Genomic DNA, 27,800 nt, shown 5'->3' on the forward strand with positions numbered 1-27,800 from the left:
TGATTATATCTTTTGATCATTTATCAATTGGGGAATGGCTCTCATATTTATAAATTTGACTCCATTCTCTATGTGTTTGAGAAATAAGGCTTTTATAAGAGAAACTTGCTTCAAAATTTTTTGCACAGTGACTATTGCTAACTGCATCTCCCTCCATCCTATTTCCTCAACTCTGTTTATTATATTCTCTCTCTCCCTTCATCCTATCCCTCCTCAAAAGCATTCGGTTTCTGACTACCTCCTCCCCAAATCTGTCTTCCCTTCTATCACCTTTCTTCTCTTATCCCCTTTCTTTACTACTTTCCTGTAGGGTAAGATAGATTTCTATATCCAATTGTGTGTACATATTATTCCCTCTTTGAACCAATTCTGATGAGAGTAAGGTTCACTCACTTCCTTTCACCTCCTCCATCTTCCCCTCCACTGCTGTAAAAGCTCTTTCTTGCCTCTTTTAATGTAAGATAATTTACTCCATTATAGCTTTTCCTTTCTCTTGTTCCCAATATATTCCTCTCACCCCTTAATTTTATTTTTTAGATGTTATTCCTTCATATTCAACTCCCACCTGTGCCCTCTGTCTATATATGCTCCTAATACACTAATAATAAGAAAGATCTTATGAGTTACAAACATCATCTTCTCATGTAGGAATGTAAACAGTTTAACCTTATTAAGTCGCTTATGATTTCTCTTTTCTGTTTACCTTTTTATGCTTCTCTTGAGTCCTGTACTTGAAAGCCAAATTTTCTATTCAGCTCTGGTTTTTTTCAACAAGAATGCTTGAAAGTCCTTTATTTCATGGAATATCCATTTTTTCCCCCTGAAGGATCATACTAAGTTTGCTGGGTAGGTGATTCTTTGCTGTAATCCTATCCTCTTTGACCTCCAGAATATTATATCCCAAGCACTCCAGTTACTTAATGTAGAAGCTGCTAAATCTTGTGTTGTCCTGATTGTGTTTCCACAATACTTGAAGTGTTTCTTTCTGGCTGCTTGCAATATTTTCTCCTTGACCTGGGAACTCCGGAATTGGGCTACAATATTCCTAGGAGTTTTCCTTTGGGGATTGCTTTCAGGAGGTGATTGGTGGATTCTTCCCATTTTCTACTTTACCCTCTGGTTCTAGAATATCAAGATAGTTTTCCTTGATCATTTCTTGAAAGATGATGTCTAGGATCTTTTTTTAATCATGGATTTCAGATAGCCCAATAATTTTTAAATTATTTCTCCTGGATCTATTTTTCAGGTCAGTTGTTTTTCCAATGAGATAATTCACATTGTCTTCTATTTTTTCATGCTTTTGGTTTTGTTTTACAATGTCTTGATTTCTCATAAAGTCACTAGCTTCCAATTGCTCCATTCTAATTTTTAAGGAAGTATTTTCTTCAGTGAGCTTTTGGACTTCCTTTTCCATTTGCCCAGTTCTGCTTTTTAAGGCACTCTTCTCCTCCTCATCTTTTTGGACCTCTTTTGCCAATTTGGTTAGTCTATTTTTAAGGTGTTATTTTCTTCAGTATTTTTTGGGTCTCCTTTAGCAAGCTGTTACTTGTTTTTCATGATTTTCTTGCATCACTCTCATTTCCCTTCTCAGTTTTTCCTCTACCTCTCTTACTTGCTTCTCAAAATCCTTTTGAGTTCTTCCGTGGACTGAGATTGATTCACATTTTTTCTTGCAGGCTTTGGATGTAGGAGCTTTGACTTTGTTGTCTTATTCTGAGTGTGTTTTGATCTTCCTTGTCACCATAAGAACTTTCTATAGTCAGAGTTTTTTTTCTCTTGTTTGCTCATTTTCCCACCCTATTACTTGACTTTTAACTATTTGTTAAAGTAGGGCTCTGTTTCCAGGGTGGAGGTTGCACTGTCCCAAACTTCAGGGGTTTTATTCAGCTGTTTTCTGAGATGCTTCTAGGGACCTGTAAGTTTTCAGTTCTTCCAAGGTGGTATGATCTATGGAGAGATGTTTACTCTTCTGCTGGCCTGTGCTTTGGTCTGTGAATGACCAGAAGCACTCTTTTCTGCTCTGGAACTGAGCAGAGTCCCCTCTATGTTGCTGCCACAAGCTTTGCTATGCTAGTGCTTCTCCTCACTCCAGGACTGCCATCCAGGACTGCAACCCTGATTCAAGTGTGGATAAAGAAACAGAGTCCTGCCTCAATACTAGCAAAGATGCCCCTGTAATCTCCTTCTGACCAGTCCTTACCATCTCTGGGCTGAGAGCTCTGGAAATAGCTGCGGCCACTGCCACTGTTGATTTAGTCACTCCCAAGGTCTGTTCCTGGTTTGCCATGGCTGGTGCTGTGCTGGTGTGGCCTAAACTGGATTGGGCTCCACTCACACCCTGGTGTGACAGACCCTTCCTGCTGACCTTCTAAGTTATTTTTGGCATCTTTGGACTGAGATGTCTGGAAATTGCCACTACTGCCAGTGATTCAGTTGTCCTGAGACCTGCTCTGGGTTTGCTGGGGCCTGATCTGTGGTGACATGGCCTGCCTCATGCAATAGACCTTTCCTGCTGATTTTTCAAGTTGTTTTGAGCTGGAAATTTTTTTTACTCCATCTTTTATGGATTCTGCTGTTCTAGAATTTGTTTAGAGTCATTTTTAAAAGGTATTTGGTGGGGATTAGAAAGGTATAGAGGCCATGAACAAGAGAATGAGTAAATTCTCTCCAGAAAGGTATGCAAAAAAATTAAAATAAAAAAACAAATGAAAAGAACTAATTGAAGGGGAGGAGGGGAAGAAAGAACCTACTTGACTGAGAAAAAAAGGGGGAAGGATTAAATAAAAGGATAAAAGCAGGAAAGAAAAAGGAATTATTAAGCAAAACATCAAAGAGAAAGGAGTAACAAATGGGAGTTGGGAGAACTCAGTGTTGAAGAGAAAAAAGTTATTGGTAATACAGCCATCATAAAAAAGTATAAGCTAAAGTAGCTAAAGAGATACAGTACTATACTTGCAAAGTAAGAGGGGAAAAATCATAACTTAAAAATGTTAGAGATGGATGGAGGAAAATGTAAACATAACTCATAACTTTAAATGTGAATGATAAAATAATCCAACAAAATGAAAAAGAATGACAAATTGGATAAGAAAACAAAACCTTATAATCTGTTGCTTATAAGAAACACATTTTAAAAACAAAGACATATTCAGAATAAAACTAGGGGATTAGAAAAAAATATTATTAATTTAAAAAAGCAGGAGTTGCAATCATGCTATCACAGAAAGCAAAGGTAAAAAAAGAAATAAACAAGGAAATTATATTACGTTGAAAGGAACCAGATAACAGACCAATAATCATACTAAACTTGTACATTCCAAATGCCATAGCATCCAAATTCATAAATGAAGCATGAGCTGAAGTATAAAACTAAATAGACAATAACGCATGACAGGACACTTCAATATCCTTTGTTCAGTTATGGATAAGTCTAACAGAAAGATAAACATGAAGGTAAATATGCATCTGAACAAACTGCTAAGGAAACCAGAACTAAAAGACTCATAGCATCTTCTACAGAATATTTATTTCCCAATACCACATGGAACTTTTACAAAAACTGACCATGAATCAGGACACAGAAACACTTAAAACAAATGTAAAAAGGTAGAAATAATAACTACATTCCTCACACCATAATGCAATTAAAAATAGTCAATTTGTTCAGGGGACACAAAGTCTCCTAAATGGAAACTTAACACTATAATCCTACATAACAAGCAGGTCAAAGAACAAATCAATTAGTATATTATATATATACTGTATATATAATGTAAAAGAAAATTATAATAATGAAACATATTATAATTTCTGGAACATGGGTAAATCAGTTCTCAGGTGAAAAATCATATCCCTATAAATACATATTAGTAAAATAGAAAAAGAGATTTAATGAATTGTATGTACTTTTAAAAATTAGAGAGCCACCAAATAAACAAACCTTTTATAAAGGACATAAAAGGAGATATTAAAAACAGGAAGAGAAATGGGTAATCAGGAAACAAAAAATCCAATAGAAATGATAAGAAAACTAAAATCTGGGTTTTAAAATAGATTAATAAAATTGATAAATCTCTAGGTAATCTACTTTACAATAAGAAGACAGACGAGAAAATCAGCAAAATAACAAATGAGCAAGGTGAAATCACAAAAAACCAGGAAAAATAGAAGGAATATTCAGAACATATTATACAATTATACTCTAATAAAATCAAGAACACAAAAATATAAAAATATAAAATATCCAAATTGATAGAAGACCAGAAAGAGATATTAAATAACTCAATAACAGAAAAGGAAATAGAACTAGTTTTAAAAGAACTTATTAAAGTAAAAAAATCCTGGTACTTAACAGATTTTTTTAATGGAATTAAATTATAAAATTGGAGGATGCATCGAAAAGAGGAAGGAAGAGCATAAAGAGGATCGTGTGATGTGCCTTTGTCAAGTCTAGGGTTAGCAATTAGATGAAAGTTACTCCTGTTGACTCTCAGGAATAAGAGAGGTTTTAGGAAAGTAGGAACAGAGGCAAGAAGAGAGATGGGTAAATTCAAGTGAAGAAGGGGTTGGCCCTATTTATTCTCAAAAAATAAAGAAAGCACCCTATCAAAATTCTTTTATAAGACAAATGTAGTCCTAATACCTAAACCAGTGAAGGATAAAACACAGAAGGAAAACTGTGGGCTAAATTCATTAATGAATATCCATTTTAAAATTATAAACAAAATCCTTTCTAAAAGACTATAGCAATTTATCTAAAAAATCATTCATTATAAATGAATGTTGGGTTTATGCCAAGGGTGGAAGGATGATTCAACATTAGGAAAACAATCAAGATAGCTAATTAAATTAAAACATTCCAAACCACATGAGTATCACGTATACACAGAGGGATCTCTTTTAATATCATAAAAAGCATCTAAAACAAAAAAGCAATCAACATATGTAATAAGGTTACATTCGAATCTTTTCCAAAAAATCTGAGAGTAAAGCAAGGACATTCATTCTCCCTATTATTTGATATAATTCTAGAAATGTTAGCAGCAGCAATAAAATGAGAAAGAAATTAAAGGCACAAAGATGAGTAAAGAAGACATAAAACTATCCTTATTTGGTGATGTTATGATGGTATACTTGGAAAATCCTAGAGAATCAGCAAATATACTAATTAAGGCCATAATCAACAAAGTTGTAGGCTACAAAATAAGCCCTCAAAAATCAACTACATTTCTATATAACTATAACAAAAGCCAAGAAATGAAAATAGAAAGGGAAATCCCATTCTAAACAACTACAAAATGCATAAAATATGTGGGGACAAATCTACTAAAGGACATAAAAGACATGCATTGATTCGATTACAAAGTGCTCCTTAAAGAAATAAAGAACTTAAATAGCTGGAGGAATACCCAATGCTTATGCTATGTCAATCAAATTACCAAGGGATTCTTTATAGAACTTGATAATATAATAACAAAATTCATTTGGAAAAACAAAAGATCTAGAATATCAAGGGAAATGAGAGAAAAGGGTAGGGACAAAGAGGGAATAACACTTCCAAACCTCAAGGTATATTATAAAGCAGTATTAGTTTTAAAGGTAGAGGAATAGATTAATGGCACAGACTAAACAAAGAAATATAAGAAACAATGTATCCTCCTTAGTAGACACTAAATGGTAAAATGAAATGGTAAGCAGAGAAAAAGAGAAATGGTAAACAGATGAAGACAGAGAGTAATGGTAGAGTTGTATAAAACAAATCTCTGGACTTCCACTTCTGAGAGCCAAGATGGTGCAGTAAAAAGTAAGTCACTCTTACCCTATCTTATTAACTTCTGAAAGCCCAGAAAATATGGCCCCAGGGAAAACCCTGGAATAGCTGAACCAGAAGAAAGATGAGATGCAGCAGTACAGTAGCCCAGGTAGCTTGAAGGAGTAATGGGAAAGGCCCCTCTTGCCCTGGGAGAAGGGGAGCAGTACAGAAGGGGAGGCATCCTGGCAGACTAGTGGAAAGCCTCACCTCAGCATACCAGGAGGAGATCCTGAAACCCAGGTGGTGGAGCAGGCAAACATCAACACCTGGACCCCCAAGTGCCTCAGTGAGGGTGGGGGAACCTGTGGAAACTAGCTTGGAAAACTAGGTGCCTCAGCATTCTATAGCAACCAGGACTCCCAGAGCCTCAGCAGAACTAAGGGAAGCAGCTCTCAAAGGGGCCACAGGAGGATAAACATCCTGCAATATTCATTGGAAAGGAGTTGAAGAAAGTGAAAGGAAGGAAAGGCCTGGGTGAGCAGGAAATCTCCAGGAGCCACACTACCCAGTCCTACCCCTAGAGTTCTAGTGTTGCTGATTCCAGCCCAACACCAGGTAAACTGCCAGAACCGTACAGCCTCCAACTGCCAGCATCAGAGGTCCCAGCATACAAAGCCAGTGACCAGGCCCTGGGCTCCCAACATAAGAAGCTTGGGTCAGTGCCCTCTGCTCCCCAGCAGGAGAGCTCAACCTCTTTAAATGCCAGGAAATAAGCAAACACCATGAGCAAAAAGAAATGTAGGATATATTCTTATTTTGGGAAGAGTGAAGATCAAGGCAGAAATTCTAAAGAGGACAACATTGTCAATAAATCCAAATATGAAACCTCAAAAGGGAATATGAACTGGTCTAAAGCCCAAAAAGCCTTCTTGAAAGAGCTCAAGAAAGATTTTAAAAGTCAAATGAGAGAGGTAGAAGAAAAAATGGGAAAAGAAATGAGAGGTATGCAAGAGAGAATAGCTTGGAAAAGGAAGGACAAAAATTAACTGTAGAAAACAAGTCCTTAAAAAATACAGTTGTCCAACTGGAAAAAAGTACATTAAAGAAAACAAGTCCCTAAAAAATACAATTGGCTGAATGGGGAAGGAGGTACAAAATCTAATAGAAGAAAACAATTTGTTAAAAATTAGAATTGGGCAAATAGAAGATAATGATTCTATAAGAGAGCAAGAATCAGTCAAACAGAAATAAAAGAATGAAAAATTAGATGAAAAAGTAAAATACCTCATTGTCAAAACAACTGACCTGGAAAATCAATCCAGGAGAGACAACTGAAAAATTATTGGTCTACCTGAAAATCACGATGAGGTCCTAGAACCAGGGGGTAAAATAGCCATAGAAAGAATCCACTGATTACTTCCTGAAAGAGATCCCAAATTGAAAACATCAAGGAATATAGTAGCCAGATTCCAAAATTACCAGGTCAAAGATAAAGTACTGCAAGCAGCCAGAAAGAAACAATTTAAATATCATGGAACCATAGTCAGATTACACAGGACCTTGCAGCTTCTGCATTAAAAGACCATAGGGAATGGAATATGATATTCCACAAGGCAAAGGAGCTTGGATTATAACCAAGGATCAACTACACAGTGAAAACAACCATGATCTTTCAGGAGGAGGAGATGGATATTCAACAAAATAGGGGACTTCCAAACCTTCCTGGTAAAAAGACCAGAGCTCAACAGAAAATTTGACCTTCAAATACAAGACTCAGAGAGACATAAAAAGGTAAACAGGACAGAAAGAAACAACATGTTATTAATAAAGGCAAACTGTTTACATCCCTACAAGGGAAGATGACACTTGCAACCCTTGAGAACTGTATTGTTATTACACCATGTTAAAGGGGCATACATAAAGGGGGTGGGTATAAATTGACTTTGATGTAATGATAAAAAAAAATCTAATCAAGTGGATTAAATGGATCCAAGTAAGTGGATTAATGTGATCTAACTAAGAAAATGTACTGAGAGAAAAGGAAAGGAGGAGGCAGACAAGGGTAAATTACACTACAGGAAAAGGCACAAAAACCTATTACAGCAGAGGGAAAGAAGGGAAGGAGATGAACATTGTTTGAACCTTACTCTCATCAGATTTGGCTCAAGAAGGGAATAACATAATCAGTTAGGTACTAATATTGATAAACTTAATCCTTCTCAGCAATACAAAGATCTAAGACATCTCCAAAGGCCTCACAATGGAAAATGCTATCCACATCCAAAGAAAGAACTATGGAGTTTGAATGCAGATCGAAGCATATTATTTGCTATTTTTTTCTTCTGTTGTGTTTTGTTTCCTCTTTCTGGTGGTTCCTCCTATTGGTTCTAATTCTTACTTACAAGATCACTAATGTGAAAATATGTTTAATAGGAATGTATATGTATAGCTTATATCAAATTGCGAGCCATCTTGGGGAGGGAGGTGAAGAGGAAGGAGGGGAAAAATTTTAAACTCAAAAGCTTATGGAAGTGATTGTTGATAAATCAAAATAAATTAATTAAAAATAAAAGAAATAAAAGAAATCTTTATTTTTTCATGTTTTCCATTTTTTTTTACTTAGAAGAGGTCAAAAAGCATTCTTTTCATTAATTATCCACAGAAGGAGTAGGAATTTAGCTAGAAACTTCAGATAATGATAGGTTTGCAAAGTGCTTTATGAATATCATCTCATTTGATTCTCAAAACTCTGTGAGGTAGGTGCTATTATCATCCCTCTTTTATAGATGAGGAAATGAGGCTGATAAATCATTAAGTGATTTGTCCAGGATCACACAGTTAATAAGTGTCTTCAGGGAAGGCCTCCCTGACTCCAGGTCCAGGGCTCTATCCACTGTATCATCTAGTTTCCTCTACTGGTAATACTAATGGAAAGGGAAACAGGCAAGCCAATCCCAGGCATTAAAAAAGAAAGGTACTGAAAAGTGTTCCTTATCCTCCTAATCCTCTGCCCTTTTCTTACATTCTCACCAGTCCCCCATTTTTACTTCTTACCACTCCACATCACTCTCTTCATCCTTGCTAGAGTCTTTCCCATTGGCCACATGAGTCACTTTGACATGGGAGAATACTTGCTTCTACTTACTGGTAAGTTAGGAAGATGAAAGGAGAAAGCATTACTAATTCCATTTGCTTTCTTCCCTCTTCTTTTAGCATCCTGAAATCTGACTTCTGACCTCATCACTTAGTAGAAAATGCTTTCTCCAAAGTTACTCATGATCTCTAAATGATAAAATTTTCAGTCAATTATCATATAAGCAATTATTAAGTGCCTACCTAAGCCAGGCACTGTACTAAGAACTAAGGATAGAAAGAAAGGTAAAAATAGCCCCTAGTATGAAGGAGCTCACAGATCTATAAAGGTAACATGCAAACAATTATGTGCAAATAAGATATGCAGTCAGTCAGTAATTCTTTATTAAGTACCTGCTACATACTGTGCTAAGTGCCAGGGTCCTGTTCAAGGAGATCACAGTCTAATAGAAGAGACAACATGAAAATGCCTATCTATAATCAAGATATATGGAGGATAAATTGGAAATAATCAATGGAGGGAAGACATTAGAATTAATAGAGATTAGGAAAGGCTACCTGTAGAAGGTGGTATTTTAGCTGGGACTTTAAGGAAGCAAATGAAGGCAGGAGGCAGAGATGAGGAGGGAGAGCAGTTCATGAACAGGGGACAATGAGAAAAAATGCCCCGAATTTGGAGATGGAATGTGTTGTTCATGGAGGCCAGTGTCACTGGATCACAGAGTACACAGAAGAGAATAAGGGAATAATGATAAAGATGATAATAATAATTACTATTTTTATAATTTTGACTGGAAGAGTCTGTGAATGTATGAAAATATTATTCATAGTTCATAGCACTGAAAAAGTTATACTAACCACTGAATTATATACAATTAATAAACAAAATATATTGAAAATATATTTCAATATTATTATTATTTATAAAAGATTATGGATATACAATAGCTTCAGAATGATGCTATACATGGAAGCAATATGTAATTGAAGAAGAAACAGACTCAATCCTTAACATTTAGACAGATCCATTTGTGGATATTTAAAAAGGATATACTTTTTAATAAAATTGTTTAAGAAACACCATTTTTCTAAGGCTATATGAATTATAACATAAAAAGTGCACAATTCAATAAGCTCCTATATATGTACACATCAGAAATGTGATCCTTTTTCTTAATTGCCCTCCATACCTTGATCGCACATTATGAAAATTAAAAAGTGAAATTTCAACAACTGACAATATTGTGATACTGTACTAAAACATTTCAACTCAACTCATAAAATGCTTAAGTATTAACTGCAACTTATCTATGCTGTTATGCTAAAATAATAAATATTAAAAGTACCTATAATAAAGAAATTTTAGATTTAAAAAAACTTTTTGTTTTTCTTTGTTCTTGACTATTTATGTCCCTGAAGAAGACTGATATTTTAAAACTCGTTAAGACTGATGAAGATGATTTTTGTATATAATTTTATTTTATTTTTAATAGTATTTTATTTTTTCCAATTACATGAAAAGACAAATTTTAATATTCTTCTTTTTAAAAAAAATTCAGTTCTTGATTCAATCATTCTGTAGAGCAGTTTGGAACTATGTCCAAAGGACTATAAAAGTATGCATACCCTTTGACCTAGCAAGGTCTATATCCCAAAAGAGATTTTTAAAAAAGTACTTATATGTACAAACACTTTTATAGCAGCTCATTTCTGGGGGCAAAGAATTAGAAATAGAGGGGATGCCCATCAATCGGAGAATGGCTGAATGAGTTGTGCTATGTGATTATGATGGAACATCATTGTACTGTAAGAAATGATGAACAGGATGCTCTCAGAAAAATCTGGAAAATAAGAAGATACAGTGTGTCCAAAAAAAAGTTTTGAGTTCTGAATTTTCTCCCTCCGTCCCGTACCTCCTTCCTCTGTAAGATGGTAAGCAATTTGATATAGGTTATGTATTTGCAATCATGTAAAACATATTTCCATATTAGTCATGTTGTGAAAGGAGAAATAGACTAGAAGAAATACACACACACACACACACACACACACACAAATAAAGTGAAAATAGCATGCTTTGATTTGCGTTCAGACTCTATCAGTTCTTTCTCTGGACGGGAATAACATTTTTCACCATGAGTCCTTTGAAATTGTCTTGAATCCATGTATAACCTATATCAGATTGCTTGCCTTCTCAGTAAGAGGAGGAGGGGGGAGGGGAAAGGTGGGAGAGAATTTAGAATTCAAAAATTTTTAAATGAATGTTAAAATTATTTTTGTAGATCATTGGAGAAAATATTAAATTTTTTTCAAAAAAGAAACTGTTTTAGATCACTGTATTGCTGAGAAGAGCTAACTCATTCACAGCTGATCATCATACATCATTGCTATTACTGTGTACAATGTTTTCCTGGTTCTGCTCACTTCATTTTTAATCAGTTCATGTAAGTTTTTCCAAGTTTTTTCCGAAATCCACCTGATTGTCATTTCTTATAGTACAATAGTATTTCATTACATTCATATACCCCAAGTGTTCAGCCATTCCAATTCTTTGCCGCCAAAGAAAGGTGCTATAAATATTTTTGTACAAGTAGGTCCTTCTTCTCCCCCTTCTCCTGTTTTTTTTTTTTTATCTCTTTGAGATATAGACCTAGTAGTGGTACTGGATCAAATGGTATGCAGAGTTTTATAGCCCTTTGGGTATAGGATAAACATGATTTTTAAGTAGATCTGCTAAACTATAAAAGTTAAAATTTAAAAACAATAATCAAACAGAGTCAATTGTTGCGTATTCCAAGTTCATTCACATATCTCTTTTCTATGGCAACTTTTGTAGGAAATTATTTTCCCTACAAAGAACCAGAAAGCTCTCTACCCTGGAAACTCACTCTAGACTTCATAAAATGGCCACTCCTTTTGATTGGCTGGTTCCTTCCAGAATGTTCATTTTAAAGAAGATATTCAGGCCACCAATGTTTTTGTTCCTCTCCAGATACCTCTTGTGATTCTTCTTCTCTACTTTCTCTACAATGCCCTCTAGCTTGGTAACTTCCCCTTTCTTCCTTCTAGCTTCCTTTTATATCCCCGGTCTTCTCCATTATAATGTAAGTTTTATGATGACAAGGACTATCTTTCTTTCTACTTGCATTTTTATTTCTAATGCTCTGCACAGTGCCTGGTACATTGTATGTACTTAAAATTGTTGATTAGCTTTCCCCTCCTCATTTTGAAACACTATTAAAAGATAGTAAGCTTCTTATGCCAAAACCCATGCCAATTAAGTTTTCAAAATTAATATTAGATATATCATACTATAATATTAATCTTAAAAGTTTTAAAATTTATATTCCATTCATAGCTTTTCATGAATTTTAAAGGTATTTAGTGCTACATATAAATTATAGTTAAATGTAAGTTACATTGTGTTGTGTAGTTGAATTCAATGCTGTGCATTTTATTTAGTTGTACTGAGTGAGATCCAAGGTTCACAAAAAAAGTGATATATATGATATTAGGGATCTAATTTTACTGTTACCATTATGATTATCACAGATGCCCACATAAAAACTCACTAAATGATAAATGCTGGAGAAGATGTGGGAAAATTAAAACACTAATGCATTGTTGGTGGAGTTGTAAACTGATCCAACCATTTTGGAGAACAATTTGGAACTATGACCAAATGGCTATAAAAATGTGCACATCCTTTTATCCAGTAACAGCACTTCTAGAACTGTATCCCAAAGAGATCATAAAAATGGGAAAAGGACCCACAGGTACAAAAATATTTATAGCAGCTCTTTCTGTGGTGGCAAAGAATTGGAAATTGAGGGGATGTCCATTAATTGGGGAACGACTGAACAAGTTGTGGTATATGAATGTAATGGAAAAACCTGGAAAGACTTGTATGGACCCATGCTGAGTGAAATGAGCAGAACCAGGAGAATATTGTACATAGTAACAGCCATGTTGTACAATGACTAACTTTGAAAGACTTAACTCTTCTTAGCAATGCAAGGATCTAAGACATCTCAAAAAGTCTTATGTTGGAAAATGCTATCTACATCCAGAGAAAGAACTATGGAGTTTGAATGCAGATTGAAGCATACTGTTTGCTCTTTTTTTTCTTCTGTTCTGTTTTATTTCTTCTTTCTTGTGGTTCCTCCTATTGGTTCTAATTCTTCCTTACTACATGACTAACACGAAAATATGCTTAATAGGAATGTATATGTAGAACCTATATAAGATTGCATGCTGTCTTGTGGAGGGAGGTGGAGAAAATTTTAAACTCAAAAGCGATCATTAAAAATTAAAAATAAATTGACCAATTTTTTTTAAAAATAAAAAAATAAAAAATCTCACTAAATTGCATCCTAAAAATATATACTCTCTCTATATACAATAACTATATTAGGGCTGCTCTGATGATTGTCTAATATTTCCATACACTTCAAAGGTAAAAAGTAAAATACCACCTCAAATATTCTGACATTGCAATGAAATATTTTACTGGAAATGAATACATTTAAGGAAATCATTACTTACAGTAGTTGCACAATGGATATCTTTCCACACTGAAGCTTCCCTGGAAAGATCAGAGACTTCAAAAAAATTATCCACAATCACTTCCCCAATCATGTCATGCCTCGAAAATCTGTCAAAATCATATATACTTAAGTGTAGTTTTCTGTTGCTCAGTTGGTCATACGCTACAGGAAATTGAAAGGTTTCTTCAAATAAGGGGTTTAAAGTCTTTCTGTGTACCCGGGTCTGAAACTTCTTTTTTCTATCCGGAAGAAGATATATTTTCACATAGGGGTCAGATGTTCCTGTGAAGTCTTTTGCAGGTAAATCTAGGGCTTTGATAATATTAACAATGAGTAGTTCATTCTCATAATCATACTGGAGAGTAAAGTTAAGTTTCCCACAAAATTTGACATCTTCTTTCCTGCTGCCCTCAGAGTCAACTGACTTCTGTTTATAGAGCTCAGGTTTTATTCTCCCAATGCTGGTGGTTGTCTCTCCCCTCCATAAAACTTGTTCTGTGCCCATAGAAAAATCAACACTGGACACTTGCATTTGCCTTGGTAGATGTCTCCTGAAGGAATTATGCCTGCATGTACACAAAGAAGATAGACACACACTGCTTAGGTTATCTAGAATAAAAGGTACACAAATATAACTATTTCCCCATCTTTTACATAATTAAACATTTTTTAAAAAAGCAGAACTATGGCAAGCTAACAAGCTTCAGAAAAATTCACCTAGTGGTATTTTTTTTTCACAAATCAGATCCGCACTAATGTATTTTTCTTCGAATTTTTGGCACTTTGCATAACAATTCTCAAAAGGAACATTTGACATATATATATGTGTGTGCGTGTGTGTGTGTGTGTGTGTGCATGTGTGTGTGTGTATGCACACATACATATATGTAAAGATAGATCGAGGGCAGCTAGATGGCGCAGTGGATAGAGCAGTGGCTCTGAAGTCATTAGGACCTGAGTTCAAATCTGATCTCAGACCAAATACTTGACACTTACTAGCTGTGTGACCCTGGGCAAGTCACTTAACTCCAATTGCCTAAAAAAAAAAGATAGATCATGGGGACAGGGAGGGTCCCCCAAGAAATGTCTACTTGAGATTGGTATTTTCTGGGTCTGTATTCCCCCAAAATACATCTTGTGACCCTTTACTTACATGTTTAGCTTTAACAGTCAGAGAACACAAATATTTCAAATTAAAGACATTTAATAAGAAAAGTAGCAACAAACCATTTCCTCCATAAACCCACATTCTTCCACAAATATGTACATTAATAAGAAGAGCGGTCATATGTGGGGAACACATGAGGCCAGGATGTATGTGTAGAAGGATACATACAAGGAGCAACTGTGGCACATGTAAGGAAGGGCAATAAACACTTCAGTGTGGAACTGCCTTTCTGCAGTAATGCCCTTTTTGTTGCCTCCACTGGGCATTCCCCTTTCATCACATAGTTTCTGGTAGATGTTGTTTTGCATAGTACCATTTAGAAACTGTCACATCAGATATAATTTCCTAGATATTGCGTGGCTACATTCACAGTCTTGAGCTTCTGACTCAGCTGAAATGATGGTGATGATGATGATGATGATGATGATGATGATGATGGTGCAGCGGATAGAGCATTGAACCTATAATCAGGAAGATCCAAGTTAAAATCTGGCCTCAGATACTTAGCTGTGGATCCTTGAGCAAGTCTTTTGACTTCTGTTTGCATCAGTTTCCTCATTTGTAAACCGGAGATAATAAAAGCACCTACTTCTTTGAAACTTAAAATTGATGCCCTACTTTATTCTGTATTATTTATTAATTATTGTTTGAGAATTATATCTAATCCCTGGAATCAGTACTTAGGTATTAGTTTGATTTAAAAGGATAGTTTGAATACTTAACATTAGAAGGTCTGATTTCTAATGAAAGCGTAACTTCCCTATTTTTCTGGGCTGCAGCTTGGGCTCTTATTGCATATGAGAAGAAGGAGGTGGTGAACCCCCACAGTCATCAGAAATTTTGTCTGCCTGGTAATAAGTAATAGTTCTTTAACACATGACTTTACAGAGGATAATGATTAACTGTTTCTCTCACTGTCATTTGTCCTGGAAATCCCCTCCTGTAAATTATTCTAAATGTAAGACTACCTTTCACCTTTACCAACTCTATAAAAGACTGCTCTATCTGCTCTAATGCATCTCTGGCCACTGAGGGACTATTGGAAATAACTTACTGGCAACTGCTACCAATACTAAGAAATGATCATGTTGGGAAACTTTTTGCCTCTTCATAGATTTCTATTGACACAATCCAGGGTGTTGTGAGGATCGAAGTAGTTAATATTTCTAAATGATGCAGCAGAGTACCTAGTACATAGTAGGTGCTATATAAATGCTGGCCATTATCACTAGTTATATATTCCATTAAGGTTTACTCTATCTACTGCATCACCTAGATCTATGTCTTCAAAATAAGAGCAGGGATTGCCATGCTCTCTCTGTTTACATAAAACCTACAGGCTTTTTCTAACTCTTTTAGAAAAGATAGCAACAGTATCTGGAGCCAAGATGGTAGAATGGTAGGAGGTAATGTGGTGAGTTCCATTCCATGAACTTCTGATAGATCTAGGAAATGCACCAGACCAAATCCTGATGGAGAAATCCAGAAAAAGTCATAGGTAGTCATTTGTCAAAATTAGCTTGGCATAGGGAGACAGACAGGGAGGTCTGTAGACCTTGAGGGGTCAGGGAAGAAATGCCACAAACAATGCGCTTAGGGAGAAGTAGTTCAAGACCTCTACAGGGGCTCATCCAGACTCATACCAGGACATTTTGACAGGTAGATGCTGTCTACCACCGACTTCTAGGTCACAGATCTGGGGTGGACTAAGAAATGGACTTACTAATGAGAATGGGGCAATAAAAGGGGAAATTCTGAAGCAAGCAATAGTTGGGATTAGATATCATGCCAGAGCAAGATCTCACTTGCAGTATCTAGCCCAGGGTACAGATAAATAATTCCAGGCCAATAGATAGTCATCAATTCTGCCACTCTGAACCAACAAAGTTTCCCCTCTGACTAATAGGGGTGGAGTCCAGCAGCAGTCTACTTTTGCTCAAGAGAATCCAACCCACTTCAGGAACTTGCAGATATCTCAGACCAGAAGGGCAGCACTCAGACTTTGCCCTGGATCAGACCACTCTGGAAGCACTGAAAACTTACTGGATCTGAGCTTGAACTGCCCCTGAGATCTACAATAAATCCCAAGAAAGCAGCAACCAGCCCAGCCCAGACTTTCCCTCTAGAAATTTGGCAGAGATCAGCCCTAGCATCAAATATGAAGTCAAGACATAGGCTGGAAGAATGGGCAAACAAAAAAGGAACCCAACTATAATGAGCTATAATTGTGGCAGAAACACTCAAGATACAAACATGAAAGAAAAGAATGACTACAAAATATTTACAAAAAATGCCTCAGGGAAGAACACAGCTTGAGCAGAAATTCAACTAAAATTCTTGAAAGAGATGATGTTTTTAGAAGTGTTAAATGTTTTTATAAGTAGAATTAGAGCACTTGAAAGAAATTGGAGCTATGGAAGAAAGAATTGAAAGAGAAATGAACAGCTTGGTACAATCCAAAATCTTGCCCAGACAAACTCCCTGAAAATTAGTCTTAGCAAATAGAAGCCATGAGACAGCAAGAAATATTACAACAAAGTCAAAAATCTAAAAAGAGAAGAACATAAAGTATCTCATAGCAAAAACAAATGACCTGGAAAACAAATTGAAGAGCAAAAATTTGAGAAGTGTTGGACTTCTGAATACCATATTAAAAAAAGAGAGTAGACATTAAATTTCAAGAAATCTTTCTTTTTTTTTGTTTTTATTTTTTCCCTTGGGCAATGGGGTTAAGTGACTTGCTAGGGTCACACAGATAGTAAGTGTTATATGTCTGAGGCCAGATTTGAACTCAGGTCCTCCTGAATCCAGGGTTGGTGCTCTATCCACTGCACTACCTAGCTGCCCCCTCAAGAAATCTTAAGAGAAAACTTCCCACAATTCCAAAAAGCAAGGTGGAAATAAAAAGAATCACCATTTGAAAGAAATTCCTCATCACACCTATCAGATTGGCTAACATGTAAAACAGGAAAATGATAAATGCTGGAGAAGATGTGGGAAAATTGTAACACTAATGCATTGTTGGTGGAGTTGTGAACTGATCAACCATTCTGGAGAGCAATTTGAAACTATGCATAAGCTATAAAACCGTACATACCGTTTGACCCAGCAACACCACTTTTAGGGCTGTATCCCAAAGAGAGCATACAAATGGGAAAAGGACCCACATGTACAAAAAATTTATAGCAGCTCTTTTTGTGGTGGCCAAGAATTGGAAATTGAAGGGATGCTCATCAACTGGGGAATAGCTGAACAAGTTGTGGTATATGAATGCAGTGGAATACTATTGTGCTTTAAGAAATGATAATCAAGCAAACTTCAGAAAAACCAGAAAGACATATATGAACTGATGCTGACTGAAGTGAGCAGAGCCAGGAAAACATTGTACACAGTAACAGCCACATTATGCAATGACTAACTTTGATAGATTTATCACTTCTTAGCAATGTAAGGATCTAAGACATCTCCAAAAGTCTCATGATGGAAAACGCTGTCCACATCCAGAAAAAGAACTATAGAGCCTGAAAGCAGATTGAAGCATATTATTTGCTCTCTCTCTTTTTTCTTTCTTCTTTCTCCTGGTTTCTCCAGTTGGTTCCAATTCTTCTTTACAACATGACTAATGTGAAAATAAGTTCAACATGAGTGTATGTGTTGAGTCTATATCAATTTACATGCCATCTTGGGGTGGGGGAGGAGGGAGATAGGGAGAAAATTTGAAACTCAAAATTTTATGGAAGTGAATGTTGAAAACTAAATATAAATAAATAATTTTATTTAAAAAAAGAAATAAATCCCAAAATTGTAACTCCCAGGATATCACAACTAAATTCTGGAACTTCGAGGTCAAAGAAAAAGTACTGCAAACAGCCAGAAAGAAAGAATTCAGGTACCAAGGAGCCATAGTCAAGATGACACACAACCTAGTAGCCACCACTAAAAACAAGTGGAAAAGATTAATAAATATGTTATTCCAGAAAGGAAAGGCTATGGGCTTAGAGTCAAGATTAATTTACTCATCAAAACTTAGTATAATGTTACAGTGGGAAAAAGTAGACCATTCATGAGGCCCACTGGACCTATTCTGCCCAAAATGACCTATCTTAACCAATTAGCTCAATATTCTATCCAGGCACAATGTTGGGACCATCCTGATTATTGATGATGAAAAGAAAGACCAGAGTTGCAGAGAAGTTCTGAAGTTTAAACACAGGCATGAAGAGAAGCATAGGTAAGTAAACATGAAAGAACAATGATAAAGGACTAAACAAAGATAAATTGCTTATACTCAAATATGGGAAGATGGAACCCTTCTGAACCCTACTATCATTATCCAATTAGGTAAGGCCTTGGAGTAATTCTGTCATTTTGATGATCTTAAGAAAAGAATGGAGAGGGGAATAGGAATACATTAGGAGGAGAAGGAAGAAGAGAAAGAAAGGTTAGGGAAAACTATCTCAATATAGTCAGTGTGCACAGGTAGACATGTATACAAACAATAACGAGGGTGTGTAGGGGAGCAGCCAACACTTGAATGTCATACTCAACTGAATTGGTCAAAAGAAGGAATACACACACACACGCACAACACACACACACACACACACACACACAGAGCATAGAAATCCATTTCATTGAAGGAATGAATTGATAATTAATTTATAAAATTATGAAATAGGGGTGGGCACACCTGGTTCTATGAGTACTCACTATGAAAGACCATGCTTGACAATGGGAAAAACAAGCAATCATACTTTAATAACCATAACAGATGTAAGACAAGTTCAGCAATTGCAAGAAATTTATTAAGTTCAGGGATTCACATACCTTAACAAGTACTGTGGGGTGTTTGTGAAATTCTGCTAAGTACATTAAGATGGCCAGGATATTGGGGGCAGGTGAATGGATCAGGATGGTCTCAACATTGTGCCTGGATAGAATATTGAGCTAATTGGTTAAGATAGGTCATTTTGGGCAGAATAGGCCCAGTGGGCCTCAATGAGCGTCCACACGTTCCCAAGACTTAGATGACTAAAGGATTGGATGCAGTATGATGGGCACTGAAGATCAATATTTGGGGACCTGGAAGGACAGCACTTCTGCTGGCAGCCTTACAGGCTGATTCCATAGATTTTGGTAGTTCTTGGGGCTTGATTCTGGGTTCTAGCTGGTTCCTTAGTCCTATGCTTGTGGGACTTCTGGGTTGGTTAGGGCTCTTGGGATTGCTTGGGGGGTCCTCTGCAGACCTTCCCATTTGGACACCCAGTGAGCCTCCCATCACTGTACCCCAAATTGCTATACCTCAAGCTCTATCTCCAGTTGTTGCTCTTCTTGCTGCTGTACCTTCAGCTTCTGTGCCTTCTACTCCTATGATAATGCCTTTGCACAAGTTCCCCAAAGATACTACTGATCAAGGTTACCACATCTAAGTAAACTCCTCCTTCCACTGGGGATACTAGTTGTGCCACTGCATAATGCATGGTGATGAAGACCCAGTGAGTGGGCACAAGGGTATGACACAAGTTAGGATGTGGTATCATTCTGGGTGCCTCTCTGGCTGATGCTGAAGGCAAGAAGGTAATAGAAAAGTTGATGGCCATGGGTTTTGTGAAGGAGCCTAGTATAGAGGTAGTGAGGACCTCTGAGCAAGGCAAAGAAGGCATAGAGGTACCTTCTTGCCCATAGACAGTGAGTGGTATGGTGGGTACATTACCAGAAATCATTGTTCCTTGGGTTGTAAGTTCCTTGGTTGTGAGCTGTATAGGTGGAGTGAAATATGATGTGAACAGAATTGTGAATCATTGAATGTCCTACACCAATAATGGAATAGTTTCCATGGTCCTTTCCATGATGCTTGTTGTCTTTTCTGAGGTGGGGTACATCCTTGAATTCCCTTCTGACATAGGTTCAGTGCCCTGGTTGGAGCTGAGACTGTGACATGTTGGTATTAGATTAGGCAAGGGACTTTCCATTCCCCATGTGGTTTGGCAGTTATGTGGGGGTGACTATGCCATCATGGCTCAGTGTTGCCTTCACTGTCCCGCTTATCAGTATAGTGAACGTGGTGGCCTGGGGTGGTCTGGTCATTGATACTGTAGGTGTTTCCCTTTCCTCTATGGTTAGGGGATTCTACTGCATCACCACTCCCTTATCTGCCACCCATACCGTTCCAACTCTCTTCCACACCCTGGTCCCCAACCACCGTAAGGGAAACGTGGTGTGGGTTCCCCCTTGGATGTGGGGGTCAGGAGGTCTAAGGGTGCCATTTGAGGTCATCTGCCTTGTTCTTCTGAGTGAGCCAAGGACTAGGATATGGGTCATATGTGTTGCAGTGAGGGCTCAAGGGACCATAAGGTCAGCATGTAGAATGCTTTAGGCACTATCTAGTTTCCCCCTAGACTTTTGAGCAAGGTGATTTTTAAGAGTATGTTAACTTTTCAATTAGTCAAGCAGCCTAGGGCCTGTAGGGCACCCATTGCTATATGGACTGGACTATGAAACATGTGTTGTGGTCACTGGATTTCTATGGGAGGTTTTTTTTGACAATACAATGGTTATATTATGGGCTGTGGGACCCTTACACGAGTGACACAGCATAATTCCAGTTTAAGTGTCTATCATGAAGGCATATTTAACAGCTCCAAACTGAGAAGGCAAAGGTCTTACCAAGTCCACTTGCCACATTTGGTAAGACACCTCCCCCTTAACAATGTTCATACTTCCAGGGGCAGAATACCTTACCTCCACAAGCAGCATGCAAGGCTGGAGGTCCCTAAATATCCAGAGCATTCATGTGCCCATTTTACAAGTCTGATTGCCATGTGGGGTGTGTCCTGTGCAGTAATAGGGGGGGTCTGAGCTGCTTGGTATGTGAGGTTGTCAACCACGTGGTTGAATTCTGCTTCCTTCATAGCCCTTTCTCTGTGGATGGAAACATAATTGACCAGACTAGGTGGATTTGTATATATGCTGCAATGTTCTTTCAAAGTTCAGTACCTCATTAGCTTTGGATCTGCTAGTCATTATGGGCCCACGTGCCATTCCAGACTCCCATTGGCAGCTACCCAGGAGTCAGTATAGATAAAGAGGGAGCTCCTTTCTTCTTCAGCAAGTTTCTCAAAGGTAGATGGATGGCTCTCAACTTTGTCCACAGGGCACTATGTCCTCTGCCAGCAGTCCCCAGACAGATGGCAGTTGCAGAGTAAAAGGCTGCAGTTACCCAGTGGAGATTTTCACTGCAACCAGAGGCAACATCCTCTATGAAGTAAGTCTTTCAGCCCTATTTAGTGAGTCAGGCAGTAAGTGTGGGGAGTGAGTCTCCTGGGACAAGTGGGCCTATGGGGGCTTGTTCCAGCTGCCATCACATAGATTGCTGACTCGCTGGAGGCCCAGCCTAGCCATGTCCTGCAAATACCATTTCCATTTTAGCAGAATGACATCAGTGGCTGGCCCTAGCCTCATGTGAGTGTTTTTCCTAAACCAGGGTGGTGTGGGTAATTAATTCCTCAGAGTAACAGGACCTCTGCCTGTCAAGGGCTTTGTGGCCATTAGAACCCACTAGGCAGCTAGCACCCGCCTCTCCAGGAGGAATACCTGGTAGCAGTGTTTACGTCTTGCTCCAGAACCCTATTGGCAATTTCTTGCCACTATGGTGAATCCATAGATTCCAGAAGGCATGTGTAGCTAAGCCCTCTACCTAGAAGTCATCACCCAGTGGCACTAAGAGTAATGCTTGGCTGCCAGCTTGACTGCACTAGGATTCTTCTGTTGCTCCAGGCCTCACTGCAAGGTGAAGGACTTCCACATGACCACGTAGATGTGGGGAAGTAGGGCTATAAGGTAGGGAAAATGTTGTCTCCAAAACTCAAACATGCCTTCTGGATGTTGTGCTCCCTTAACATCAGTGGAGGATTTGAGGAATAGTAACTTATTTCAGACTGGGGTAGGGATGTCTCTGCCTTTATGAATCCATACATAGCTTAAGAATTTCACACACTGTGAGGGACCCTGTATTTTATTGCCCAACCACAACTGGCCAGATGTCCAACCATAGCCATGAGCTGGGGTTAGACAAGTTCGGAAGTGGAACATCATAATCATGACGTTATCCAAGTAGCATCATCTGCAGAGTCTCTCTGATACTGGGAAGTCATCCAAGTCCTGGTGGCACAGTTCATGGGGAATTGCAAGCTGTTCAGAAACCATGGGTAGCCAGTAAAGGGAGTATTATAAATGGGTACCTGTAAGTCACTTACAAACCCATTCCAAAGATCAAAGAAGTATAATTTGCAAATTACATCATGTATTAACCAAAATTCACATTCTACTAATGTATGTTAAATCAGGAGAAACCATGTAGGTTCTGCTTGTCAAAGTCCTTTTGCTATGATAAACATATCTCATACAAAATCCAGACTTCCATAGTCAGTAACTTTGAAGTTTTACTGATAACTTTGAGATGATTTGAATGTTAATGAACTAAGCTTAAGTGGCACAGATAGGAGTCAGTCTATTATGCCCCAAAGCCCATTAAAAATTAGACTTCAAACTCCTGCCCCCTGAGTACTCTTCCATCTGCTAAGGGTCCATGGTGCTTGAGTGCTCCCAATTCCAATCCACAGCTACATCTGCTCTCCAAGTCTCCCTCACACTGCCTGCCTCCTTTCACCATTCTGTTGCCCCATCCTCATGTCATCTGCCTCTGCATTCTCATTTTTCGTTGCTTGTCTCAGTATTTCCTTTGCTGTTTCTCCTTACATCTGTTGTGATTATTAAAGTGTGATTGCTCTGTTTCCCATTGTCAATCTTGCTCTCTTATGGAGAATACCCAAAAAACTGGGTGAACCTGCCACTGTTTCATAATTTCATAAATGATTATCAGTTCAAGGTGAGAAAGAGAATTAGATAAAAGGGATATTAAGGGAGGAATTAGTCCTAAGAAAAACAAACCCTAAAGATGTACAAAAATATTTATATTTTTTTTGAGGTGGCAAAGGATGGAAAGTTGAGAGGATGCTTATAAATTGGGGAATGGGTGAACAAGCTATGGTATATAAATATGATGGAATACTGTTATCCTGATCTCTTATCAAAGTAATGGCTAACCAGTATGCCTGAGGATTAATGATGAAACATGACAATCCATTCCTGACAGAAAGGTGAAGGACTCAAAATGCAGGGAATGAGAAATTTTTTGGAAATGATCAATGTGGAAATTTGTTTTTAATTCACTATACATGTTTGTAATGGGCTTTGTTTTTTGTGTGTTTTCAATTTGGAGGGGGGAAGGGGGAAGGAGAGTGAGAAGGAAGATTAAAATAAATTTTTAAAGAGACAAAAGGTAAGCAACACTTGTCCAGCACCAGCAAAAAGCCTCCTCTCAAGATCTATTTTCTTTTCCCCACAATTGACCAATCATTAAACATTTCTTAAGCATCTACTATGTGCCAGGTACTGTACTAAGCTTGGGATGACAAAAAAAGGCAAGACAGTCCCTGACCTCAAGGAGTTTACAATCTAATGGAGGAGACAACCTGCAAAGAAATATATACAAAGCAAGCTACATACAGGATAAAAAGGAGATAATTTAAAAAGGGAGAACACTGGATTTAAGAGGGGTTAAGGAAGTCTTCCTGTAAAAGGTGGGATTTTAGTTGGGACTTGAAGTAAGTCAGGGAGATCAGTAGGCAGAACAGAAGAGGGAGAACATTCCAAGAATGGGGGAAAGCCAGAGAAAATGCCCTTCATTGAGAGATGAAGTGTCTTGTTCTTAGAATGGCCAGTATCAGAGAGTACATATTGAGGAGTAAAGTGTAAGACAATTGGAAAAGTAGGAGGGGGCTAGGTTATGAAGAGCTTTGAATGTCAAAAATCATTTTGTATTTGCTCCTGGAGGCAATAGGAAGCCATCAGAGTTTACTGGGTAGTGGGGGGGGGGTAATATAATCAGATCTGTGTTTTAAGAAAATTACTTTAGTGACTGAATGGAGGATGGATTGGAGGGGGAAGAGACTTGGGGCACACTGACCCACTGGCAGGCTATTGCAGTAATCCAGGCATGAAGTTATAAGGACCTGTACTAGAGAGGTGGCATGTCAGAAGAGAGAAGGGGATATATGCAAGAGACATTGCAAGGGTGGAATAAACAACAGCTTGGATATGGGGGCTGAGAGATAGTGAAGAATCCAGGATGACTCCAAGAGTTGTAAGCCTGAAGGAGTGAGAGGGTGGTATCGTCCTCCACAGCAATTGGAAAGGTAGAAGATATTGAGTTTAAGATGTCTACTGGACATCCATTTTGAGATGTCTGAAAGGCAGTTGGAGATAGGAGACTAGATGTCAAGAGAGAGGCTGGGGCAGGAAAGATAGATAAATTACTATAAAGATGGTAATTAAATCCATGGGGCCTAATAAGATCACCAAATGAAGTAGGACAAAGAAGGAAGAGAAAAGGACTCAGGACAGAACCCTGAGGCTTCCCTTATTTGAGGAAAGGATTCTGTTGATGCCAATTCTGTAGGCATGTAAATCTCCTCTTTAAATCAGCCATTGTGAATTTTCTAAATGTGGTTTAATTTGTAACCTGACTTAGTTTACCAACAGAGTATATTTAGGTAGGCTTGTTTCCTTAAGGGTTGTATGAGATTATGATTCTGCTTAAGTTTGCTCTACTTTTTTTGGAGGGGTGGGTGGGAATGGAGCCAAGGTGGTGGAGAAAAGGCAGGGATTCCCCTGAGCTCTCCCCAAAACCCCTCAGAACAACTTTAAATAATGCCCTTAAAAATTCTGGAGTGGCAGAACCCACAAATGGATGGGGTAAAATAATTTTCCAGTCTAAGACAGCTTAGAGGGTCAGCAGGAAAAGTCTGTTGCACCAGGGTGAGAGTGGAGCACAGTCTAATGAAGGCTGTGTTAGCCTAGAGCAGGCCCCCAGCAAGCAAGAAAAGGCCTCAGTAGCAACTGAATTAGCAGCAGCTGCTGCTGCTTCCAGAGCTCTCAGCCCACAGATGGTAAGTGGATTGAAAAACTTTTTTTTTCTTTTTTGGCACTGGGGCCAGGACTCTGCTGCTCTGTCCATACTTAGAGCTGAGTCAAAGTCCTCGCTGGCAGCCCCAGGGTGAAGAGTAGCACTACCACATCAGAGCTTGCTGCAGCAGTGAAGCATGGACTTTGGACACAATTCCAGGACAAAAAAAGAATGCTTGTGGTCACTCACAGACCAGAACACTGGCCAGGAAAGAAGAAAATACACCTCTCCTTAGATCATCCTACCTTGGAAGAACTGAAAGCTTATAGACCCCCAGAAGTAGCTATGAAAACTGCTGTAAAAACCCTAAAGCTTGAGACAGTGTGCCCTCTACTCTGGAGGCAGAGCCCAACTTTAGCAAAGAGTTAAAAGTCAAGAAATGGGCTGGAAAAATGAGCAAATGACAGAAAAAATTCTGACTATTGAAAATTTACAATGGCAACAAGGAAGATTAAAGCATGTACTCACATACATCAAAAATCCTACATCCAAAGCCTTAAAAAAATATGAATTGGTCTCAGGCCATGGAAGAGCTCAAAAAGGATTTTAAAAATCAAGTAAGAGAGGTAGATAAAAAATTGGGATGAGAAATGAGAGTGATGTAAGAAAATTATGGAAAAAAAAGTTAACAGCTTGGTAAAGGAGGTACCAAAAAATACTGAAGAAAATAGCACCTTAAAAAATAGATGAGGCCAGGGCAGGTAGGTGGCACAGTGGATAGAGCTCTGACCTTGGAGTTAGTAGGACCTGAGTTCAAATCCAGCCTCAGATACTTGACACTTACTATGTGACCTTGGGCAGGTCACTTAAGCCTGATTGTCTCACCAAAAAGCAAAAAAAAAAAAAAAGATGAGGCCAAATAGTAAAGAAGGTACAAAAATCCAATGAAGAGAAGAATGACTTGAAAAGTAGAATTGGCCAAATGGAAAAAGAAGCACAAAAATTCACTGAAGAAAAGAACTTCTTAAAAAGTAGAATTGGCCAAATGGGATTCAAAAGGTCACTGAAAAAAATAATTACTTAAAAATTAGAATGGAGCAAATGGAAATTAGTGAATTTATAGACATAAAAAAACTAATAAAGTAAAACCAAAAGAATGAAAAAAATAGAAGAAAATGTGAAATATCTCATTGGAAAAACAACTGATCTAGAAAATACTTTTTAAACTTTCTTTTTCTTTTCTTTTTTTGGTTTGTTATCTTTTACAACACGACAAATATGGAAATATGTTTCACATGACTATATACGTATAACCAATATCAAATTGCTTGCCTTCTCAATGTGAGACTGGGGAGAAAGAGAATTTGGAACTCAAAATTTTAAAAATGAATGTAATTGGGAAAATAAAATACTAAATAAGTAATTTTTTAGAAGTTCTACTTTTATGATAGTGAAGATCTGGGATTATGAATCTATTTTTAAAAACTTTTATAGAGTATATGAGAAAGAATATATGAAATTGCAATGTGGAAAAGTATTTTTCTATCTCTCTGATGTAATTTTTAGAAACATCAATTCAGGTTCAGCATTATTTTTTTGAATCCTGAACCTATGTAAGCAAAACAAAGCATAGATTTATATCTTTATAACTTTTGCATTGTGGTAGATTTATTTTGGCAGCGGTTTCCTACAACATGAATTCAAAAAGGAGACATTTCTCCCATCACACTAATGAGGGAGACAACATACAAATAACTTTGTATAACAAAAACAAATAACTTTGTACAATATACAAATAACTTTGTATAATCAATAGAAGAAAGGCACTAGAACTAAGGGGCATCAAGAAAGGCTTCTTGGAAAAGGTAGAATTTTAGTTGGGATTTGAAAGAAGCTGGGTAAGTCAGGAAGCAGAGAGAAATTAGGAGGGTGAACATTTCAGGCATGAGGACAGCCAGTGAAATTGTTCAGAGTTTGGAGATAAAGTCTGTTTCTTTTTAACATGTGGAATAAAACAAGCATTTCAATAACATAAAATTTAAAATTTAATGTAATATAATTTATATATAATTTTTAAAAGTATAATTTAAAATTTATAGTATTTTTAAAAAGATGATTACATATGAAACTGCAAATCTATTGTATACAACTCACTATTCTCTTTAAATATATAAAAATTATCATGTAAATTTCTTTTTTTCCCTTTTTTTCTTCTCTTTTCTTCTCTCCCCTAGCCTAGAGGTGGCTACTGTTAGATACAAGTGTGTATATACA

At 37.4% G+C, this 27,800-nt stretch overlaps 1 protein-coding gene across 1 annotated transcript in view; it reads right to left on the reverse strand.

The window, feature by feature from the left end:
• The window catches only part of SYT10 (synaptotagmin 10), a 133,548-nt gene that overhangs the window by 48,613 nt on the left and 57,135 nt on the right, over window positions 1–27,800 (reverse strand). The window contains exon 3 of the mRNA XM_020973671.2: window positions 13,391–13,958. Within this exon, the coding sequence (XP_020829330.1) occupies window positions 13,391–13,958 (568 nt within the window). The remainder of the gene's footprint in view (window positions 1–13,390; window positions 13,959–27,800) is intronic.

Source organism: Phascolarctos cinereus, unplaced genomic scaffold (genome assembly GCF_003287225.1).
Source record: "Phascolarctos cinereus isolate Bilbo 61053 unplaced genomic scaffold, phaCin_HiC Scaffold_1;HRSCAF=81, whole genome shotgun sequence".
In the NCBI taxonomy this organism is placed as follows: domain Eukaryota; kingdom Metazoa; phylum Chordata; class Mammalia; order Diprotodontia; family Phascolarctidae; genus Phascolarctos; species Phascolarctos cinereus.